The following is a 20,263-nucleotide window of genomic DNA, read 5'->3' as shown; positions in this document are numbered from 1 at the left end:
GACACTGCAGTCCAACAGCATCTGAAGGTCTGGGGTTTGTTACTAATGCAACTGAGGCTCCTCTGCATAAAATAAAGGTGCTGGTTTTGAATGGAAAGCTAGCATAGCAATGAGCAGCTTTGACTACTACACCTAGTAAAGTACCTTTTTAAAAAAATAGTTGTAGCATTCTTTTTATAGGAAGCATTCAAAAGTGGTAATATTGTGGTGTGTTTTGCTATCTTAATCATCTAATTCTAGTACATGATATCAGAAGTCTGGATTCTGTGTAATGGATTGCATGATGTATAATAGGGTAGCTGCTGTTTGTAGCTTTGTGATTTAATTTTTGACTATTACTATGTGAAACTCCCTTCTATGATTCTAGGATGGATTGCAAATTTTCTCCTGTTGGAATTCTTGTCCTTCTTGGACTTCTGCTGCACATGCTGGAGATTCACAGCATCCAAGCATCCCATGGCCACATTTCTGGAAAAGATCTGGACAAAAAGATGGCTAATGATTCAGAACAGGCACAGCAATGCTTAAACTCCAAATTCAGAGACATGGGAAACATACCTTGTGATGAAGTGACTGAGTCAAGCACAGACACACTACACATAACAGAAAAAAAGCTGGTGCAAGACTGGTGCAAAATGCAAGAGTTCAAGCAAACTATCCATGAGGAAGGCTGCAATAACTACACCTTTACAAACAGGTTTTGTTATGGCCAGTGCAATTCTTTCTACATCCCATGGCACAACAGTGATGAGAGAGGTGTCTTCCAAGCCTGTTCCTTCTGCAAACCAAAGAAAATCACCACCACATCGGTGATACTGAACTGCCCAGACCTTTTGCCCCCAAGGAAGAAAAAGAAGATCAGACAAGTTGAAGAATGTCGCTGTATGATTGTAAATCTGGACTAGGAGATACATGAGTACACAAAATGGCACCTCTTTAATTACTTCCTTGAATACAGATCGCTTATATGGGTGTGTGAATCTCAAGCAGAAAAGCATGCAGACAGCCACATTACTAATTGGGAATGCAGACTGTCACATTATTAATTGGGAATGCAGGTTATCACTTGTACATTACTACTTCGGAATGCAGGTTGTCACTTATATAACTGTAGTCTTTTTTCTAGGCCATTTATCTCACCAGTTCACCTGCATGCAGGGCTTTCTGCCTTTCATCTTTCACGAAAATGTATGCTGTTCACTTTTCATAATGATCAATAATGTGTTGAATGGAGAAGTGGGAGCACTGATGTGTTTTGGACAGAGTTGCTTCCTAAAGGAGATGCTAAAAGGAATGTTGTTTAGAGATTGTTACTGAAATACTCTTTGTGGTTCATATTTAATGGCAATAAATTATTCAACTATGGGGTTTTTTTTAAAGCGGTGTGAACAAGGACAACTTTATATGGAAGGGGGCTTAAGATCTGAGGTTAATAAAGAGGCAGTAGGCAAAGTGGTGCATGAACATGTTGGAATGCAAAGTAAAAGAAGAACAATGATAAAATGAAGGATGTCTGTCTGATTCTACTATTTATTTATATGACTCTCCTGGAGTGGGACCCAACACAGCTCACAGAAGGAAACATCACAATGAAAACGATATGAAATTGTTTAAATATTTGCAGAAGTTAAAAAATGAAACAAACACCCCAGTTTTTTTTTAAAAAGCCTCCCTGGTGCAATTACCTCCCTGATTAAACAAATGTAATTACCTGCTGGTGAAAGGGAAGCAGGTAGGGGACCAGCCTAGCCTCACCTTCCATGGATAGGCATTCCAGAGGGAAGATCAGCCACTGAGAAGGCTCACTTGTGTCCTCACCCACTGAGCCTATGATGGTGGTGGGGCCAAGAGAAAGCTTTCCCCTGAAAGATTTCTTGCAGGTTCATATGGGGAGGTACTGTCTTTCAGATAGCCTGGACCTAAGCTGTTCTAATGCCCCCAAAGTGCCAAACGAATATAAAAGGGCATTTCTGAAGTAGCAGCATTTATCTTAGTATGTTTGAACTAACTGTAGTTCTTAATTCAACTTTTTTGCTTCTTAGCTTTATGTATGTACCAAAGTTTAGAAACACTACTTTTTAAAAGCACAGGCAATGGCTCTGCTGGCTGGGTTATTCTTACTGGTGCAGCTCAGGAGTTCATGGGTTTCTTTGAGCCCACGTATTGCGCAGGTCATGCTCTTGATGTGGTCTTCTGCAGGGAACAGGCATATCCGTGGGCAGAAATAATTAGTATCTATGCATTATCATGGACAGATCATTTCCTGATTAAGGTTGGACTGAAAGCTACTATTCCTCCCTCTGGGGTGGAGGACCAATTAGAATGGTCCACCCTTGAAGGCTGATGGAACCCTCTAGGTTCCAAGAAGCCCTAGGGGGTTCTATGGTTGGCAATGCTGGTGACTGTCGAGGTTCTGGTTAATTTGTGCAATAACAACATCACCAGAGCTATAGACATGATCGATCCCAAGCGTCCTTTCCAACTCGCTAAAAAACGAAACGCTTGGTACACTGAAGATCTTAAACAAATGAAGCGGGTTGGACAACGACTAGAGAAGCGTTGGCTGAAATCTCAACTCATATCTAAGACACTTCATTGGACTTTTCTTAGGTCCTATCAAGTGGCAATAGATGCTGCCAAGAAATCTTTCTATTCTGCATCTATTGCATCTGTAAAATCTCATCCAGCTGAGCTGTTCAGGGTGGTAAGGAGTTTAACACAACTGCTTCCCACCCAGAACCTTCTATTAGATTCAACTATAGCTTGCAGTGACGCTTTGAATGATTATTTCACAGATAAAATCTCTTGGATAAGAGCTGATTTGGATGCCAATTTTAAGTCAGAAGCAATGAGAGAGGCATCCAACGCCTCCACCATTACTGTTAGACTGGATCAATTTCATTTGGTAAGTACTGAGGACATGGACAAGCTCCTTAGTAGTTTGAAAAAACGACTTGCCCTCTTGACCCTTGCCTATCCTGGCTGGCTGTCCAGGGGGGTGATACAGTCAAGCTGATGCTGAAAAATATAATCAATGCATCCTGAGAGAGTTAGGCATCAGAGGCACTGTTCTACAGTGGTTCCGGTCCTACCTCTCACGCAGATTCCAGATGGTGGTGCTGGGAGACAGTTGCTCTTCTAAAAGAGCTAAAATTTAGCTACCCCAGGGTGCTATATTGTCTCCCATGCTGTTTAACATTTCTATGAAGCCGCTGGGCGAAATCCAGAGACATGGGGCAGGTTGTTATCAGTACGCTGATGACTCCCAATTATATTTCTCTATGTCTTAGACTGATACAGTGACTAAGGATGGTATCTCTCCTATGAATGCTTGTCTTGGGGTGGTAATGGACTGCATGAAGGAAAACCAGCTCAAGCTGAATCCAGGTAAGACTGAGGTATTCGTTATAGGAAACCCAAGCCCAGGTATGGAATTATGTCAGCCAGTTTTGGATGGGGTCACACTTCCCCTGAAAGACTCTGTCCGCAGCTTGGGGGTGCTCCTTGGTTCATCGCTTCACCTGACAGCTTAGGTGGATGCAACAGTCAGGAGCACTTGTTATCAGCTTCTGCTGATATGCCAGATGCACCCCTTTCTGGAACCGGGAGACCTTGAAACAGTAGTACATGCGCTGGTCACCTCTCGATTGGACTTCCGTAATGCACTCTACATGGGGCTACCCTCATGCCAAGTTCAGAAACTTCAACTTGTACAAGATATCATAATGATCACATAACACCGGTTTTGAAATCCCTTCACTGGCTGCCTATTAGTTTCAGGGCAAGGTACAGGTATTAGTGATTACCTTTAAAGCCCTACATGGCTTGGGTCCAGAATACTTAAGGGGATGCCTTCTTCCGTTCTGTCCATCCTACACTCTTAAGGTCCTCAGGGAAGAATCTATTTCATCCAAAAAAATCTAGACTAACCTCAGTTACCCAGAGGGCCTTCTCCACCGCTCCTCCGAGGCTATGGAATGACCTGCCAGAGGAGATCTGCCACATTTCTTATTTCTTCTTATTATTATTATTTCTACTCTTATAGCTTTTAAGAAGTCTCTTAAGACGGATCTCTTCCAGCCGCCCTTCCCTACCTAGTTCCTCTCCCCCCGTTTACTGTGACTTATGTCACTCTGTCCACCAATTTTTCTCTTAAATTTAATGAGAAGAATTGAATTAAAATTAATTAAAATAAAATTCTTGCCTCAAGAAGAAGAACCCTCCTTCCGTACCTACTGTCATCATCAGATCTGGAGGGAGTGAAAAAAAGGCCCAATTTCATCAGGTCTAACTCTGAATTCTGTAACTCATGTTGCTCTCTTTTATTTTATTGTATTTTATTTATTTTTTTGAATTTTATTTGATTGTATTCTCTGTATTTTATTTATTTATTTATTTTGCTGTAACCCACTTGGATTCCTTGTGATTGGGTGGACTATAAATAAATCATTATTATTATTATTGGAACTATAAAGTCCAAAAAGAACTTTCGCATTCTTTTATATATACACTCTATTTCTGTACACTAGCTCACATTGTTCAACAAATTCAGTTGAAGAAGAGTTGCAGCTTTATTCAGCATGAGGAATTCACTGAGTGTTTAATAGGATGCAAGTGATATGCCTCTCATGTTTTACATATATTAACATGCACTGTAGCAACCAGCAAATGCACAATGAACTTAAATCTGGCAAAGTACAGTGAAATGTCCCATGCTTGGGCTGGTTTATTTTGCATTTGCAGGTTGTCACACTGTGGTTCTTGAAAAGGGTTAGAAATCTGCTCATTGCATCTCAACATATTAAGGCGGGATACAGACGGGCAGGGGAAGATGTCTTGGAGGTGTATTCTGCTGAATACGGAGCCTCCAGACCGCCCGCCCCTGGGGCGTGGCTAAGGTGTATGGGGCTTCCACATGGGGGGCAGTGAAGACGCCTCACCTGGGGCCGTTTCTGACCCGCAGTTTCCATACCGCCGCCTCGGAGGATGCCGCAAAGAGAGAGGCAGCTTCCGCACGGGCAGCCAAAAACGGGGCTTTTTTCTTTCTTTTGCCGGCTGGTGGATGCGCAGCTGCGCAGCTGCAGTGCTCAGCACCGGCGGCAGAAAGCATATGTGCACATTTAAAGCACCCAAGCCCCTTTAAACTTTTTCCCCCGCCCTGGCCAAGAACAAAGGTGGTCTCCTGCCAGCTGGTGATGGCATCCTTGTCCGCTTGCACGTTGCCAGTGTCACCAGCATCATGGATGCCTCCTCTCCTTTGGTCCCCGCACTCTTGCTGAATCTGCAATGCACAGCCACAGCTGTCGCCACTGCCACCGCTGTCCCCCTGCCATCCCCCATCGCCTCCCTTGTACATATGTAAATATTTAAAGTACATGCAGCTCTAGGGTTAGGGTTAGGGTTAGGGTTACGAGTCTTAAAATGCGCTGCAGCTCCTGCATGGCAGCCTGACTGCAAACTGCGCATGTTCCAGGACCCTACTCATTATGCGAGCAGCAGGACACGGAGCTTTTAAATGGGCAACTTAAATTAGTGGCGTAGCAATTCTGGCGTACCGGTGCAGCAGCTTACAGACACTATATAAAAAAAGAAGCGGGGAAAAGCAGCACCTTTTTAATGCCGCTTTTTAATGCCGCTTCTTCCCGCTTGGGGCGTGCGGGCGGCGTGTTCATGGCGGCATTCAGGTAAGAGCCGTCTGAAGGCTCTACCTTCATGAAGTCATGAACACACCCCTTTTTGCCCGTCTGTAACCCGCCACAGTAACTATATTAAAATGTGCATCTTTGCTTTCCATCAACTCTGGGACTTAAGATCTATCCCCTTGGTCTAAGCTTCAATCTCACAGATACCCAGATTATGGCAGATAGCTAATAAACACATGTCTGGGCATGTGGAGTCCTAATAATAATAATAATAATAATAATAATAATAATAATAATAATAATTTATTTTTATACCGCTTTTCCGCAGTGATCAAAGCGGTGTACAGAAAATGCAATAAAAACAATACAGAATAAAAATTTCAATAAAAACATAGCAATAACACTATATTAAAACATTACATTAAACAAATAAAACCAATTACCCCAAATCAAAGCCAGCTGAATTGTTAATCCATGATGCCAGTACATAGAGGGGGAAGCCACATAGTATCAAGGGACATGGGGGAAAGCCTGGTGGACAAAAAAGGGTTTAAGCTTCTTTTTGAACAAATCCAGGGAACTGATGGAACGGAGCTCATCGGGAAGAGTGTTCCAAATTTTAGGGGCCAAGATGGAGAAGGCCCTTTGCAAGGTTGACGCATATCTCACGGTTGGAACCCTCAACAAGTTCTTCCCGGTTGACCTGACTTGAGTGTGTGGGGCAGATTATATGGGGAGAGGCGGTCCTCCAAGTAGCCTGGACCCAAGCCATTTAGGGCTTTATAGGTAATAACCAACACCTTGTATTGTGCCCGGAAGTGAATGGGCAGCCAATGAAGATCTTGCAGAACAGGTATTATATGGTCGGTCCTGGAACATCCAGCGACCAATCTTGCTGCCATATTCTGCACTAATTGAAGCTTCTGGGTTTGGTACAAGGGTTGCCCCATGTAGAGCGCATTACAGAAATCTAATCGAGAGGTTACCAGAGCATGTACCACCGTTTCAAGGTCCCCCCGGCCCAGGTAGGGTCGCAGCTGGCGTATCAGCCAAAGCTGATAACAGGCGCTTCTGACCATCGCATCCACTTGAGATGTCAATTGGAGTGACGAGTCCAGAAGCATTCTCAAGCTGTGAACTGAGTCCTTCAGGGGGAGCGTGACCCCATTCAGGACAGGTGGACAAATTTCACTACCCAGACCCGGGGAGCCTATCACAAGTACTTCCATTTTCTCTGGATTCAGACTGAGTTTGTTTTCCCTCATCCAGCCCATTACCGACTCCAAGCAGGCATTTAGAGGAAAGATGCCATCCCTAGTCACTGCAACAGTCGGAGACACAGAGAAACATATTTGGGTGTCATCAGCATACTGATAACACCGCACCCCGTGTCTCCGGATGATCTCTCCCAGCAGTTTCATGTAAATGTTAAATAGCATGGGAGACAAAATAGCTCCTTGAGGGACGCCAGATGTAAGCTCCCTCTTATCGGAGCAAGAGTCCCTCAGCTGCACCATCTGGAATCTACCCGAGAGGCAGGAGTGGAACCACTGGAGCACAGTTCCCCCGAAACCCAACTCCCTCAGGCATTCCAGAAGGATACCATGGTCAATGGTATCGAAAGCAAATGGTATGTTGCTTAGTTAAAGTCCATGATCAACTGCTTGTCCATGCATTCATTTGTCATGTTGTCAAAGGGATTGTCTTCCTGGATACTGTAGACCAGGATGGAATTGCACAGCTCTCCAGATATTCTTGAACTGAAATTTCCAACATTTAACCACTGTGCCACCAGGTGTTGTAGTAGAATGCAGTCACGGCAGGATGATAGGATCAACCCCTTCATGGTCCTGAGACATGGTGTGATGAGTACCCTTCTGATTGTTGTACCACAGGTCAAGGAGGGCTGGCTGTGTCATTGTGAAGCACCCTACTCCATCTCAACACAAACCTCCATCACCTGGAGCAGCACCTTGGTGTTTAAGGTGAATTTAAAGGGGCATTTATGATTGTGGCAATATTCAGAATAGCTGAATGTAAATTTGTAACTTGTTAAGTTATGAATCCATTCCTGCAATACAGGATGCCAGCCAATCATTTAGAAATAGTGCTATGACTTTGTTACTTCTCAACAATTATAAATTCTTTATAAACCAACTTTTGCTTTACGAAAATCTATATGAAACCACAACAACTTTGGTTGATTAGCCTGCTCTTCTCAAGATATGGAATATGGACATCAAAGGCAAACTTATAGATTCCATGGCAACATTGAAGCAGCATCAGTATCAGTTTGTTTACAAAGAAGGTAGTTGGGCTCTAACATAGCAACTTTTCTGCTGTTGGAAGTGTGAAAAGTGCTCCTCAATAGAAAGTCCACCAGACAGCTCAACTCATGCATGGTGTACTACACAACTAGTCCAGGCGCCAACTTCACATTATACATGTGAAAAGGAACCACAGGTTTAGAAAGGCCATACCATTGAGCTTCCTCCCAAGTCCCATGCCCCTGATATCACATCTTGAGTATGTGCACCTGAACCAGGAAAGCCAAAGTTTTGTGGACCTCTGTTTATAGCCTGTCACAAGAGCTAGGATCCCCAACTGTTTAGGGTAAGAACTCCCACAGAAGCATGTACATTTGTTGGCTTTCATGTTTCAAATGTTAATGTTCAATGTGTGGAATTTATAATGGGTGAAAAAAGCTGGAGTCAGAACTAAATCACTTTAAAATCCAGATTTGGTTGCTGGAAGATTCTGGAAGCTGTAGCCCAAAAGATCTAAATTCTGGTTGTGGACAATGGTTGGACCTTACTGTTTGTAATCTCCCTTAGATATAATAGGCTCTATTTCTCAGTAAATGTGCATAGCTTTGTATGCCCTCTAGTATATTTACATTGCTTGTACCTATCTTTTGACTGAATTGTTTTTCTGTTCCTGGTTCTGCAGAGTGCTTTATAATTCTTGGGCAACCTATGCACCTATTGTCCTGAAATTACACACTACTGCTGCCTGTCTTTTCATTCTCTTAACTGCAAAATGCAAAAAAGAATAGAAAAGGGGGAAAGGTTATTATTTGCAATAAGATGCTGCTGATCATTTGAAAATATGTGCTAAACAGAGATGAAGTCACCAGTTCTATTCTGGCAGTATTGAGGTTTTCATTATCAACACATTCCATGTAATCCTGTGCATGGGGAAAGACTAAAAGAGGCAGTATCATAATTCATTTAAATCCATCAGTTTCCAGTGGACTCCATTTTTTTTATTTATTTATTTGCATTCCACAATTTGCATCATAGCATCATTCTTTATGTGGGGAGGAATGGAATGGAAGAAATGATTAGCTTATAAACAGTGGATGATTCAGACCCCCAAAAATATATCATTGTCTCCAGTCACAATTTACATTTGAATAAGCACTTGGCTTTATGAAAATACACTCACTTCACCTAAATGGGAAAGGGGGGGGGGCACAATGAAGATGATAATAACAAAGAAATCAGATTGTGCTTCTCAGTGTTTTTAATTATACTCTGTTTGTTTCAAAACAGACTTTCCAAATTGTCACCAACATTGCTCCCTTCTGACAGTCATGGGCTGATGTGGAGTTAATAAAATATAATGGCGGAGTTATAATGAGAGCATGTGCCATACTTGTTTCCTCTGCAATTAGGAGCATGAGAAAAGTCTATCTTCCTCTGTTGTTCTCACTGATAAGTGTCGGCACACACATTTTTTGGAGCAACTCTAAAAAATAGGACCATGCTTTTTAAGGGATGCCAGTCCTCACAGAGGTGCAGAGAGGCACAGCAGATCTGAATGTTGTCTTGCTTTTCAAAATGCCAAGTGGTTCAAGCAGCAAGTGTGAGTTACACATTTTGAAGCTGTCTAGGGATTTAAATAGCTGGTGCATGGTGATACAGGCTATTCTATGAATAAGTTATCTGGCTCTGTAACATTTCAGCTTTCATTTCCTAACAAAAGTGTCTCTGGCTGTCACGGTTTGGCACAAAGCCAAAGTGGGGAAGGGGGGAACCCTCTCATTCTTCCCAGCCTTTAATAAATAAACTAATTATAAACAATAGAGGAACACTTTTAAGAATTTTTGAAAGTCTGAAGTGATCACTCCAAAAGGAATAAGATGTGGACAAAGATATCATACAATTACCAGTTTGTGGCAATAAACAGTGAAGCCGAAATGAGTCAGGTTATATGTATTTTGCACAGAGAAATTGGCAGATCACTGCTGATCAAAATTTGGGCAAGGGAGATGGCAATACAGACCTCTTCTCACTGTATGGGCAGAAATTCCAAATAGTTGACCTCTACGTGCTTAGAGCTGAACATTTATTAATTGTTAAGTAGGTTAAAAGGTAAAGGTTTTTTCCTTGACATGAATATCTAGTTGTAATCGACTGTAGGGGACAGTGCTCATCATTACTAAGCTGAAGAGCCAATGTTGTCCAAAGACTACTCAGGTGTTCATGTGGCCAGCATGACTGCACAGAATGCTCTCGTCTTCCCTCCAAAGTGGTACCTATTTATCTACTTGCACTTTTACATGCTTTCAAACTGCTAGGTTGGCAGAAGGTGAAACTAGTGAGGGAAGCTCACACCATTATGTGGCACTTGGCTTTGAACTGCCAACCTTTCGACTTTACGATTGTCAGAATTGGTGTCTTAACCGCTAAACCACCACATTAAGTAGCCACTGTATTTTAAATACAGTGTATTTCCATTGTTTCACCATAGGTCCTACTTGCAAGTGATATAAAGATTAAAAATATAACACAACTAAAATCAATCATAATAACAAAAAAAGTATCAGATTAAAAGAGCACTGGTTAAAAACAGTTTTAAAGCATTTAAAAAATTACAGATAAGAAGGAAAGCAGAGCATTTTAACATCTCATTAGGGATTGGAAAAATTACTATTCTGGACTTCAGTCTCCATGGACCATGCTGGCTGGGCTAGTCTGGGAATTGTAGTACAAAAAGTAATTTTCCCAAGATTTGATCTCTATGGCAGGTTACAGACCGCCATTAGAGACGTCCCAGTTTGAAAAAGGGGCATCTCTTCCAGATGCCCCTAACCCTATCACGGACAGAGTCCGTGACAAATGGCGGCGGCTGTTCCACATGGCCGCTGCCATATTGACGTAGCGGACGCTGTGCGTCCGCACGTCGTGCCCCAGAAGTGACACCACGAGTGCACGACTAGCACCTCGCAGCATCTCTTCCGGGGCCCAGGAAGGAGCTTGATTTCTGCGCTGCTTCCTTGGAGCGTCTGGGAGCCGCGTGGTTTGGCCGCTGCAGCTCCCAGACGCTGCAAGCGGAGGCGGAGCCAGACCACCGCAATCCGGCGGTCTGTAACGCACCTATGTGAGTGATGTATAGGCTGCCCTATAAGTGATGTGCCTGAGAGGGCTTGTAGGATTTTTTAAAAAACCCAAAATTACAACAAAAACAACAGACAAGCTACAAAATTGCAAATCATTTTAAAAGAGAGAACAGAAGGAAACAAACTACAGCAACAAAAAAGAAGAAAGTCCACAACACCAAAATATATAAACAAAACCATAATATAATTTAGCTTTGAATAACGACTGAACTTTGGTATGAAATAAGGCTTACTGACAGCAACGTGCAATAAAATGTGATCATTGGACCGCTGAAGTTACAAAAGCCAGTAAATAATGAATATACTTTCACACACAGAGGATTAGCTAATGCCTCAGCAAACTTGAAGGCTTACAGAAAAAAATACTAGGCATTAACATGTATGAGAGTGAAAGTCCCTTAAGAAGCTAGGTAGTCTAAGAAATAATGAAAAATAAAATAAGGAGTCCCTCAGTCTCAGCTCTCCAAAATTTGCAGTCCTCCTATATTCTTTTTATATGCCTTATTCTTACTGGAGATTTCCCTGGCATTGTTAAAAGTAGCCCATAGCCCAGGGTGAGCAACAGCTCAGGACACAGGGACCATTTTGACTCCCGGGGTCTGCCTATTTGGTTTCATTACACACTTTTGCCTGCCCAGTGATGTGACATCACATCTGACTACCATTTTGGCCAATTTTTGGCAGATTTTTTCTCTTTTTCTTTTTTGCAGGAGGTCTGGGGAGTTAGGGAAAGCTAAGCACTGCATGTTCAGGCATCTTTGACAGCTTTCAGTCTGCTTTCTGGCAAAGAAAAAAAACCTTGATGAATCTGGAACTTCTGGCCACTTCAGGGACCAAACATGGGGTTCCCAAATGCTGCATGTGGGCCATGGGTTGCAATTTACCCACTACTGCATTAGATGTGGGATGAGGCAGCTTCTACATCAGGACTGTGGAGTTACATGTGGAGTTACATTTACAGTAGACCCTCCATATCCATGGATTCAAGCATCCATGGTTTGAAAGTATTTTAAAAATATATATAAATTCCAAAAAGTAAAATTTGATTTTATTATTTTATATAAGGGTCACATTTTACTATCCATTATATTTAACACGACTTGAACATCAATGGATTTTGGTATCCACAAGGGGTTCTGGAACCAAACCCGAGTTAATATCAAGTGCCCACTGTAGTTACTTGTGTAGTTGTACATTCATTGTGCTATACAGTGAGTCCTTGATATTGCTAAATTTTGGTTCCAGGATCCTCCCCCTGGTGGATATCAATATTCGTGGATGTTCAAGTCCTATTATATACAATGGCATAATAAGATGGTGTCCCTTATATAAAATGGCAAAACCAAAGTTTGCTTTTGGGGATTGTTTTTAAAAATATGTTCAAGCCATGGATGGTAGAATCCGTGGATATAGAAGGCCGATTCTACAATCCTTCCATTGAATGGCAGTGTTCTGTAACTGACCAAAGTCAGCAAATATGCAACTGAATATACCATCAAATGTATCCATCCACAGTATACAATGTGCCTTCGGCACAATAACACTGCACACCAACTCTTTTTACACCAACAGGATTTCAACCATTCACACATAGATAGGATGGAGTGGACCTCTGGCACTGAAAAGGAATGGTTACTCAGTTCTGGCTCAGTTTTAGCCCTGCAGCTATTTAACTTCCACAGTATGTCTCTCTGACTTGAAGAATATGAATCTGTGTATATAGATGGCTAGATTATAGTACATCTGTGGGGACATATCCACAGGCTTTCCTTCTTACATATAATTACTATCACCCCTTTTAGCTCTGTGTGGAATTTTTAAGCAAGCCACAAAATATAATTAATGTAGCTGCTGCTTTGGAGGTGGCATTTAAAATAAAGGAAGATAAATGAAGAGAGGAGGGAAAAGGAATCTTAACCACATATTTCCAAACAAATAAAAAAATTGTAGGCATGTAATGTTTGCCCTTTCTTAATTTAGCATGAGAAGGTGGAGAAAATGTCTTCATAGTTGTTGAACATTCTCTGTTTCTGAGGGCTTTTTCTATAGAGTTATACCCAATTTCTATTCATGCGTGGAAGTGGGCAACTTCAAGACACAGAAGATTCTCTCACCCGCTCCACAGTTTGCCTAAGGGGAAAAAAAAGCAGGGTAAATGGATAAAACCCATGCTTCCAGCTGTACAGCTCCTAGATTAACAATCAAGAGATATTGTACAAATGCCTTAGTACATTTTTAAGTGAGAAGAAAGAAACAGCCACAGAGAAACACAGAAGGATTAAAATGGAAATATGACAACAACTAGACTCCTCATAAAAGTGAGGCAAGACAATATTAGCAAGAAGTACCCTGACCTTTGGCAAATCATACCATCTCAGCCTCAGATGGCAATAGCAAACCTCCTCTGAAGAAATCTTGCCAAGAAAACCCCATGATAAGTTCACCTTATGGTCACCATGAGTCGCAAATGACTTGAAGGTACTCAACAATAATAAATCCTTGCTCTTACAATGCTCCATTGGAATAGGACTAGAGTACCAAATCCATCTATGAAGCAAGAAAAATGGCCCTAACAATGACAAAATACTGAAGGGCAGCTGAACTGTATATGGTTTCCACAATATGTTTTATTTTAACTTAATCTCATTATAAGCAATGATTAAAGTTTTGAAAAGTTCCTCTTGGACAACTCCCAGAATCCCTCAGCCAGCATGGCAACCAAAAAGGTCCACAAAATTAACTTTTCAAAGCTATGGCAATGATTAATCTAAGCATTCATAAAACTGGATCAATAAATCAGACCTAGGCAATCCATGTGCCTAGAGATTCCAGCTTGACATTAGAAAGAACTTCCTGACAGTGAGAGCTGTTTGACAGTGGAACACACTCCCTCGGCGTGTGGCAGAGTCTTCTTCTTTGGAGGTCTTTAAACATAGGCTGGATGGCCATCTGTTGGGAGTGCTTTGAATCTGTGCCCCTGCATGGCAGGGAGTTGGACTGGATGGCCTTGAGGTCTCTTCCAACTCTATGATTCTATGATTCTGTGTCCAAAACCACTCACTTATTATTGGAAATTTTGGTTGAATCTGTGGCTACCTCTTCAGGCAAATTTGTATGAACTGCAGTGAATACGGTTACCTTCTTTCTATGGATAGCATCTCATACCACATCATAAATGAAGATCCATATGGCTTTAGCAATGAATTCTTTGCCAGATGTCCAGCAATCCATTAATAGATACCAGCTTGACTGGGGAAAGGAGTTCATCTAGTTTGTAGAAAGGTCAGGACTAGTTGTATGGCCTGAGGGAACAACTATGAACTCCAAGAAGAACACCCAGAAACCCACAACCTCTATCCTCCACCTTCAGCTTCCTAAAATGATCAACATGCTCAGACTAGGGCCAGCCTGATAGGAACCCAGTTACATGGATATGACAACCAAAAAACAGCAATGTTTTAAGCAAACGAGATTTTATCTGCACTGCTGTAGCAGGGACGTAGCCAGGATTTTAGGAAGGGGGGTCCAGACTAAGTGCCACCATTATATATTGGGGCTTGGGTGTGGCGGCGCAGCAGCACGCACCATTCATTTTTATAACGGAAGGGGGGTCCGGACCCCAAGACACCCCTCCCCCTTGGCTACGTCCCTGGCTGTAGTGTAGTCTTCTCTCCAGTACCTTAATCCCTGCCTGAGGCATTATTCACACTATGAAAATAATCCAGGATGAATCCAGGTTAAATCTCTGTTGTTCACACACATTCTGAATGCACCTGATTAAGTTAGGGGGAGCTGCCAAACCCCCCACTTAATCCAGGATAATTGATGTCAGGATTTTATCCCCGAGTCACATCATCAGTAGTGTGAATAACCAATACAAAAAGCGGTTGCCCGATTCGGCGGGCTGACCGCTTTGCCGCTAGACGCAGCGAACGGCTACAAGCCCCAGAGTGCTCTGGGGCTTGCCCCAGCTCCCTATTGGTGTGCGGGGTGAAGGGGAGCCCCTTCCGCCCCGCGACGCTCTGGGAGCTGGGCTCGGTGACCGGGAGTTCCAGTCCTCCAGGGCAGATGATTGGTTCTGTGGGCCTGGAGGAGGAGTCTCCTGGTCAGGTGGTACTGAGGGCGGGGCTTAGGCCTATATAGGCCGTGCTGCCAGCCCCGGCCTTCAGTCGGCGCTTGGATCCGGATGGTTAGGAGCCAAGCAGGAAGGGAGGAGGAGCTGAGCCTTCTCCCACCCACCCACCTCTTGGGTTTGGGTTTTTTGTCACAACTTTGGGGCGGCAGCATAGGCCAGGATCTGCACGGTGTGGTACCAGGGCTACGGAGCTCTGGTTTGGGTGTCAGTCGGGACCCGGGGGCGAATAGGGCAGGCGTATGGCCATTGCGGGGGCCATAATGCGAGAGCGCCTCCCGGTGACTAGGGGCTTAGCGAATATGTGAACGCATGGCAGAGATGCGGTCATACGGTGTGCCTTAGCCCCTAGGTCATCCCAATACCTGGTGGGTGCCAGGTTGTGGTTAATCAGACAAACGTGGGGTTGTTTGATTTCGCAGATCCTGACCTCATGCTTTGTGCCAACCCTACCAATGGTTTGCTTAATAAAGTTGTGGCCTTTCCTCCAGCACGGTCTCCTGTGGTTATTCGGCAGCAGCATCTGAGGCAAATAGAGCCAAATAGACCTGGGATAAAATACTGCATACCAAAAAAGGAGTTCCAAATGCATTCACAAAGTCAGTCCTTTCTTTATTCAAATGCTTGCACATGTGAACAACGAAATTCACATCGATGTGGTTCCATAGTGTGAATAACAAACCCAGAAAGTGTGAATGAGATTATTTGCATCATTGCACTAAAAAAAAGATATGTGAATGAACCCTGAGTCTACTAGTTCAGCATACTGCTCTTGATTGCCTTTCCCTTTGTTATATAGCTATGGATGATCTCTCTAGCAGCTTTTGTTATTGTTGTTGTTGTTCTGAGCCTTCAAACTGTTTCCAACTTATGATGATCCTAAGGCAAACCTATCATAGGGTTTTCTTGGCAAGATTTGTTCAGAGAAGGTTTGCCATTGCCTTCCTCTGAGACTGAGAGAGTGTGTCTTTCCCAGTGTCAGCCAGTGGGTTTTCATGGCTAAATTGGGAATTGAACCCTGGTCTCCAGAGTCGTAGTCCAATACTCAAACCACTACACCACACTGGCTCTCTACTCTACCAGCTTACTTCAGTTTAAAATGGTCACAGGTCCTAGAGCCCTCTCTTTGAAAGCATCCTCTTTTTAAGGAGATGTCCAATCCATGTTCAATTAAAATAATTTTTCAAAATAAGAAAAAGAAGAGCAGCAGGAACATTTGAAGTGTTTTGTTCACCATTGCCACCAGGCACATGTATGACTTGAACAGTTGCCTCCATTTGAGTGAGTTGGATTTGAAAATCAGAATAATTATTTCCATCTATAGAGGTTGGTCTCTGACAAGATTTCTCACTTGGCTTTATCACACAAGGCCCTCTCCCACTGCAGTTCTGTGGCCTGCAAAAAATGGGGTGACATTCTTAGTTATCAGCTATAGCAATAGCAGCTACATTTCTATTCCATTTCATACTGAACTAAGCAGTCTGTAAGAAGTTTACAGTGTGTAATCTAATTGCCCCAAGCAAACTGGGTACTCATTTTAGTGACTTTGGAAGGATGCTAGGCTGAGTCAACCCTGGAGCTCCTGGCTGGAATTGAACTCACAACCTTGTGGCTGTGAGTGAGTGGTTGCAGTACCGGTATTTAATCACTGTGCCACCAGGGCTCTTAGCACCCTACTTCCTGCACCCTTGGTCCCAATCCAGAATTAGAACATCTGTTAGAGCCCAAACTTCATTGCACTGCCTTTGCTGCTCTTGCTTTCCCTCCCTCACCTTCCCAGCACAGCCACATGGAAGGAGGAGATTGAGAGAGAGAGAGAGAGAGAGAGAGAGAATTGCAGAGACAGAACAGGACTCTGGAAAGGGTTGGGATCTTGGTAAAATCAGCAGGAAAGCACTATTGAACACGCACACTGCAAATCATATGTGACAGAAGCACTAAAAGAAATCATTACTGTACAGATTTTCCCTGTGAATAAAAAGTCTTGCTTTTACTATGGTCTGCCACACTTCAACTTTAACTACTTCCTACTTCCCCCCACCTTACTCAGCATTATTGTATTTTCTAGTGAGTCCTGTCTTTTCATGATATGGCCTTTGTACGCTAGCCTCAGTTTAGTTATCTTGGCTTCTAACACATAACACAAGCTTAAAAACTGTTCCAGAGAAAGAGCCTTCCATTCATATTTTACACAGATTTATGGAAATTTTTTTAATCTATTCACTGAAAAGAATGACTGACATGGGAATTCTTTTTATCTCAGAATAAATCTTATCTATATGCTATAACAAGAGTTTATACATCTTCTTAGTGATTATAACTGCAATGATCACACAGACAGCTCTGCACTACAAACCTATCTACATCAATAATTTATTTTATTTTTACCTTTCAATTCATATGGGACTGATTAAAATGCAAGTGATACAGGACAGTTCACACAATTACAACAATGACAAACCTGGTGTTCTTTTGTTTGATTGCAGGGATGGGATATTCTTGTACATTTCCTTCCTTCCTTCCTTCCTTCCTTCCTTCCTTCCTTGGCAAAAGTGTGTTCTTCACTGTGCAGAACATTTACCAGAATAATCATAAATTTATGAGCTGTTGTCCTTCAATTCAGCCTACTCTAACTTGGGGTCTTCCACATGTTTTGGATTCCAACTCCCACCATTCGCCATTGCCATAATGGCTAGAGGTGATGAGAGTTCTAATCCAAAACATCTGGAGGAAGTTGGAGGTGGTTGTGAATCATGAAAGCATGCCTTCTACAGAAGATAATGGTAAAAATTTATAATGGATTAAATTAAATGTATATTCTAATGCCTTCTGCAGAAGACAACAGTCTAATGAATGAAATTGAATTTTAAAATGATTTATGCTTAATTAGCAGGCTTGCTTCTGAACATAAAGAAAACAAAAATAATGACCAAAAATAAATTCATCCTAGACAATGAGGAAATCAAAATAGTTAATGAGTTCCTATAGCTTGGATCAAACATTGATCAGAACAAAGAATGCAGTCAAGAAATAAGAAGACTAGGAATGGGAAGGACAGTGATGAAAAAACTAGAAAAGATCATAAAGAGTAAAGATATACAACTGGTCACTAAAGTCAGAATTGTCCAAGCCACTTTATTCCCCATTACCATATATGGATGTGAGAGCTGGATGTGAACAAAACAGAGAGAAAGAGATATGGTGCTGGAGAGGAGTGCTGAGAAAAAAGACAAACAAATCAGTCCATGAACAGATCGAGCCTGAACTCTCATTGGAAGCCAAGGTGATTAAACTGAGGCTGTTGTACTTTGGCCACATCATGAGAAGGCACAATTTATTAGAAAAGACAAAAATGCTAGGAAAGGTAGGAGGCAGCAAAAAGAGAGGAAGATCTCATGCCAGATAGATAGATTCCATCAAGGAAATCATGGACCTGAATCTAGAAGACGTAAGCAGAGCAATGGAGGATGGGGGGCTTGGAGATGTCTCATACACAATGTTGACAAGGAAGGAGGGAAACAAGGGTAAATTGTAAAAATAATTAGAATAACTGAAACAATGACATGTCTAATTTGTAGTGTGTGTGTGTGTGTGTGTGTGTGTGTGTGTGTGTGTGTGTATTATAAATATTAAATTCCCAGTGGTAAAAAGTCTAGCAACAGTATACAAAAACAAGCTGGCTATGGGAAATGACTCTTCTGAATCCTTTTGAATACAGTATCAATAATAGTCCAAACATATGAGTAGAGTGTCCAAAGTGTCCAGAAACTTTTCTATTGTTAAGTCAAGCTGACCAATGGTTTGGAAGCATAGAATAGCAGATTGAGATATTAATCCAGCATAGAATGTTTCTGTAATGCTGATGAAGTCTTCTGTGAGTCAAAATGGCCACATATTACTCCGGAGGTAGCCGTCTCCACTATTGAAAGAGTACAACCATGGAAGGACATTGCTACCAGTGAAAATTACACTGTTTATCTTCATGCTACCATACTACAAGTACCACTATTGATTCTTCCCACACTTTGGACACTCTACTCATATGTTTGGACTATTATTGATATTCAAAAGGATTCAGAAGAGTCATTTCCCATAGCCAGCTTGTTTTTGTATACTGTTGCTAGACTTTTTACCACTGGGAATTTAGTATTTGTAATATATATATATATATATATATATATATATATATATATATATTGCAAATTAGACACATCCTTGTTTCAGTTATTCTAATTACTTTTACAATTTACCCTTGTTTCCCTCCTTCCTTGTCAATTATATTGTAAGCCTGCTGCTCATTTTGGTTCATACACAATGTTTCCATGAGTAGAGATCAACATGAGGATTTTTGAAATAAATTTGCAAAGATACCACCATCCAGAACTTCTGAAACACACAATGTGATTCCATGCAGTTGCCCACCCTGGCCTGAATCTGTTAGAGCAATGAATCAATGGACTCAACAGACAGCCCCTAAGGGGCGGCCTCCATTCACTCTGGATTGTAAGAGGAGTTTTTGCATGTTTGTCTTTTCATGACAACTGAGCATGAGTATGTCATAAGCCCTATGTGTACCTTCAAGTCTGTCAATTTATGGTGACCCCATGAATTTCATAGGGTTTTTTTGGGCAAGGAGGTGGTTTTGCCAGATCCTTCCTCTAAGCCCTATAGCCATTAACAAAAGAAACAAACAACAAACAGTGGCCTCTAGTGATAGATGATGGCATTATGTGACACACCATTCTTCCTTTAAAGAACAAATAGAGATTCCCCTGACTTACATAAGTACCTCTTTTGTTCTTGTTTTTCAATGATTGCTTTTTTGCCCATGGCATTCGTATGAAAAAATAACTCTGAGTTTTCAAATTCTATAAAATATCTATGTATTGGAATTTGGTACCATGGTTCAAAATGACATTTGTAAACCAGATGCCATTTTGTGAGAGCCAGCATGGCATAATGGTCTGAAACTATGATTCTGGAGACCAAAGTTCAATTCCCAGCTCAGCCATGAAATTCACTGGGTGACCTTGGTGAAATCAGCCTCACTCAGCCTTGGAGGAAGGCAATGGTAAACCTCCTCTG

At 42.0% G+C, this 20,263-nt stretch overlaps 2 protein-coding genes across 3 annotated transcripts in view; both read left to right on the top strand.

The window, feature by feature from the left end:
* NCOA3 (nuclear receptor coactivator 3) overlaps window positions 1-20,263 on the top strand; it is a 1,019,275-nt gene that overhangs the window by 61,323 nt on the left and 937,689 nt on the right. The window lies entirely within an intron of this gene.
* On the top strand, window positions 369-905 carry LOC121929923 (gremlin-1-like). Its single transcript, XM_042465940.1, has one exon. The coding sequence runs from the start codon at window positions 369-371 to the stop codon at window positions 903-905; it is 537 nt and encodes a 178-aa protein (XP_042321874.1).

This window comes from Sceloporus undulatus, chromosome 4 (genome assembly GCF_019175285.1).
Source record: "Sceloporus undulatus isolate JIND9_A2432 ecotype Alabama chromosome 4, SceUnd_v1.1, whole genome shotgun sequence".
NCBI classification, from domain to species: Eukaryota; Metazoa; Chordata; class Lepidosauria; order Squamata; family Phrynosomatidae; genus Sceloporus; species Sceloporus undulatus.
This window is presented reverse-complemented; position numbering and strand designations above follow the sequence as displayed.

What these genes read in the sequence shown, in the direction of transcription:
- LOC121929923 (XM_042465940.1), top strand. Translation starts at nt 369, where the DNA reads ATGGATTGCAAATTTTCTCCTGTTGGAATTCTTGTCCTTCTTGGACTT.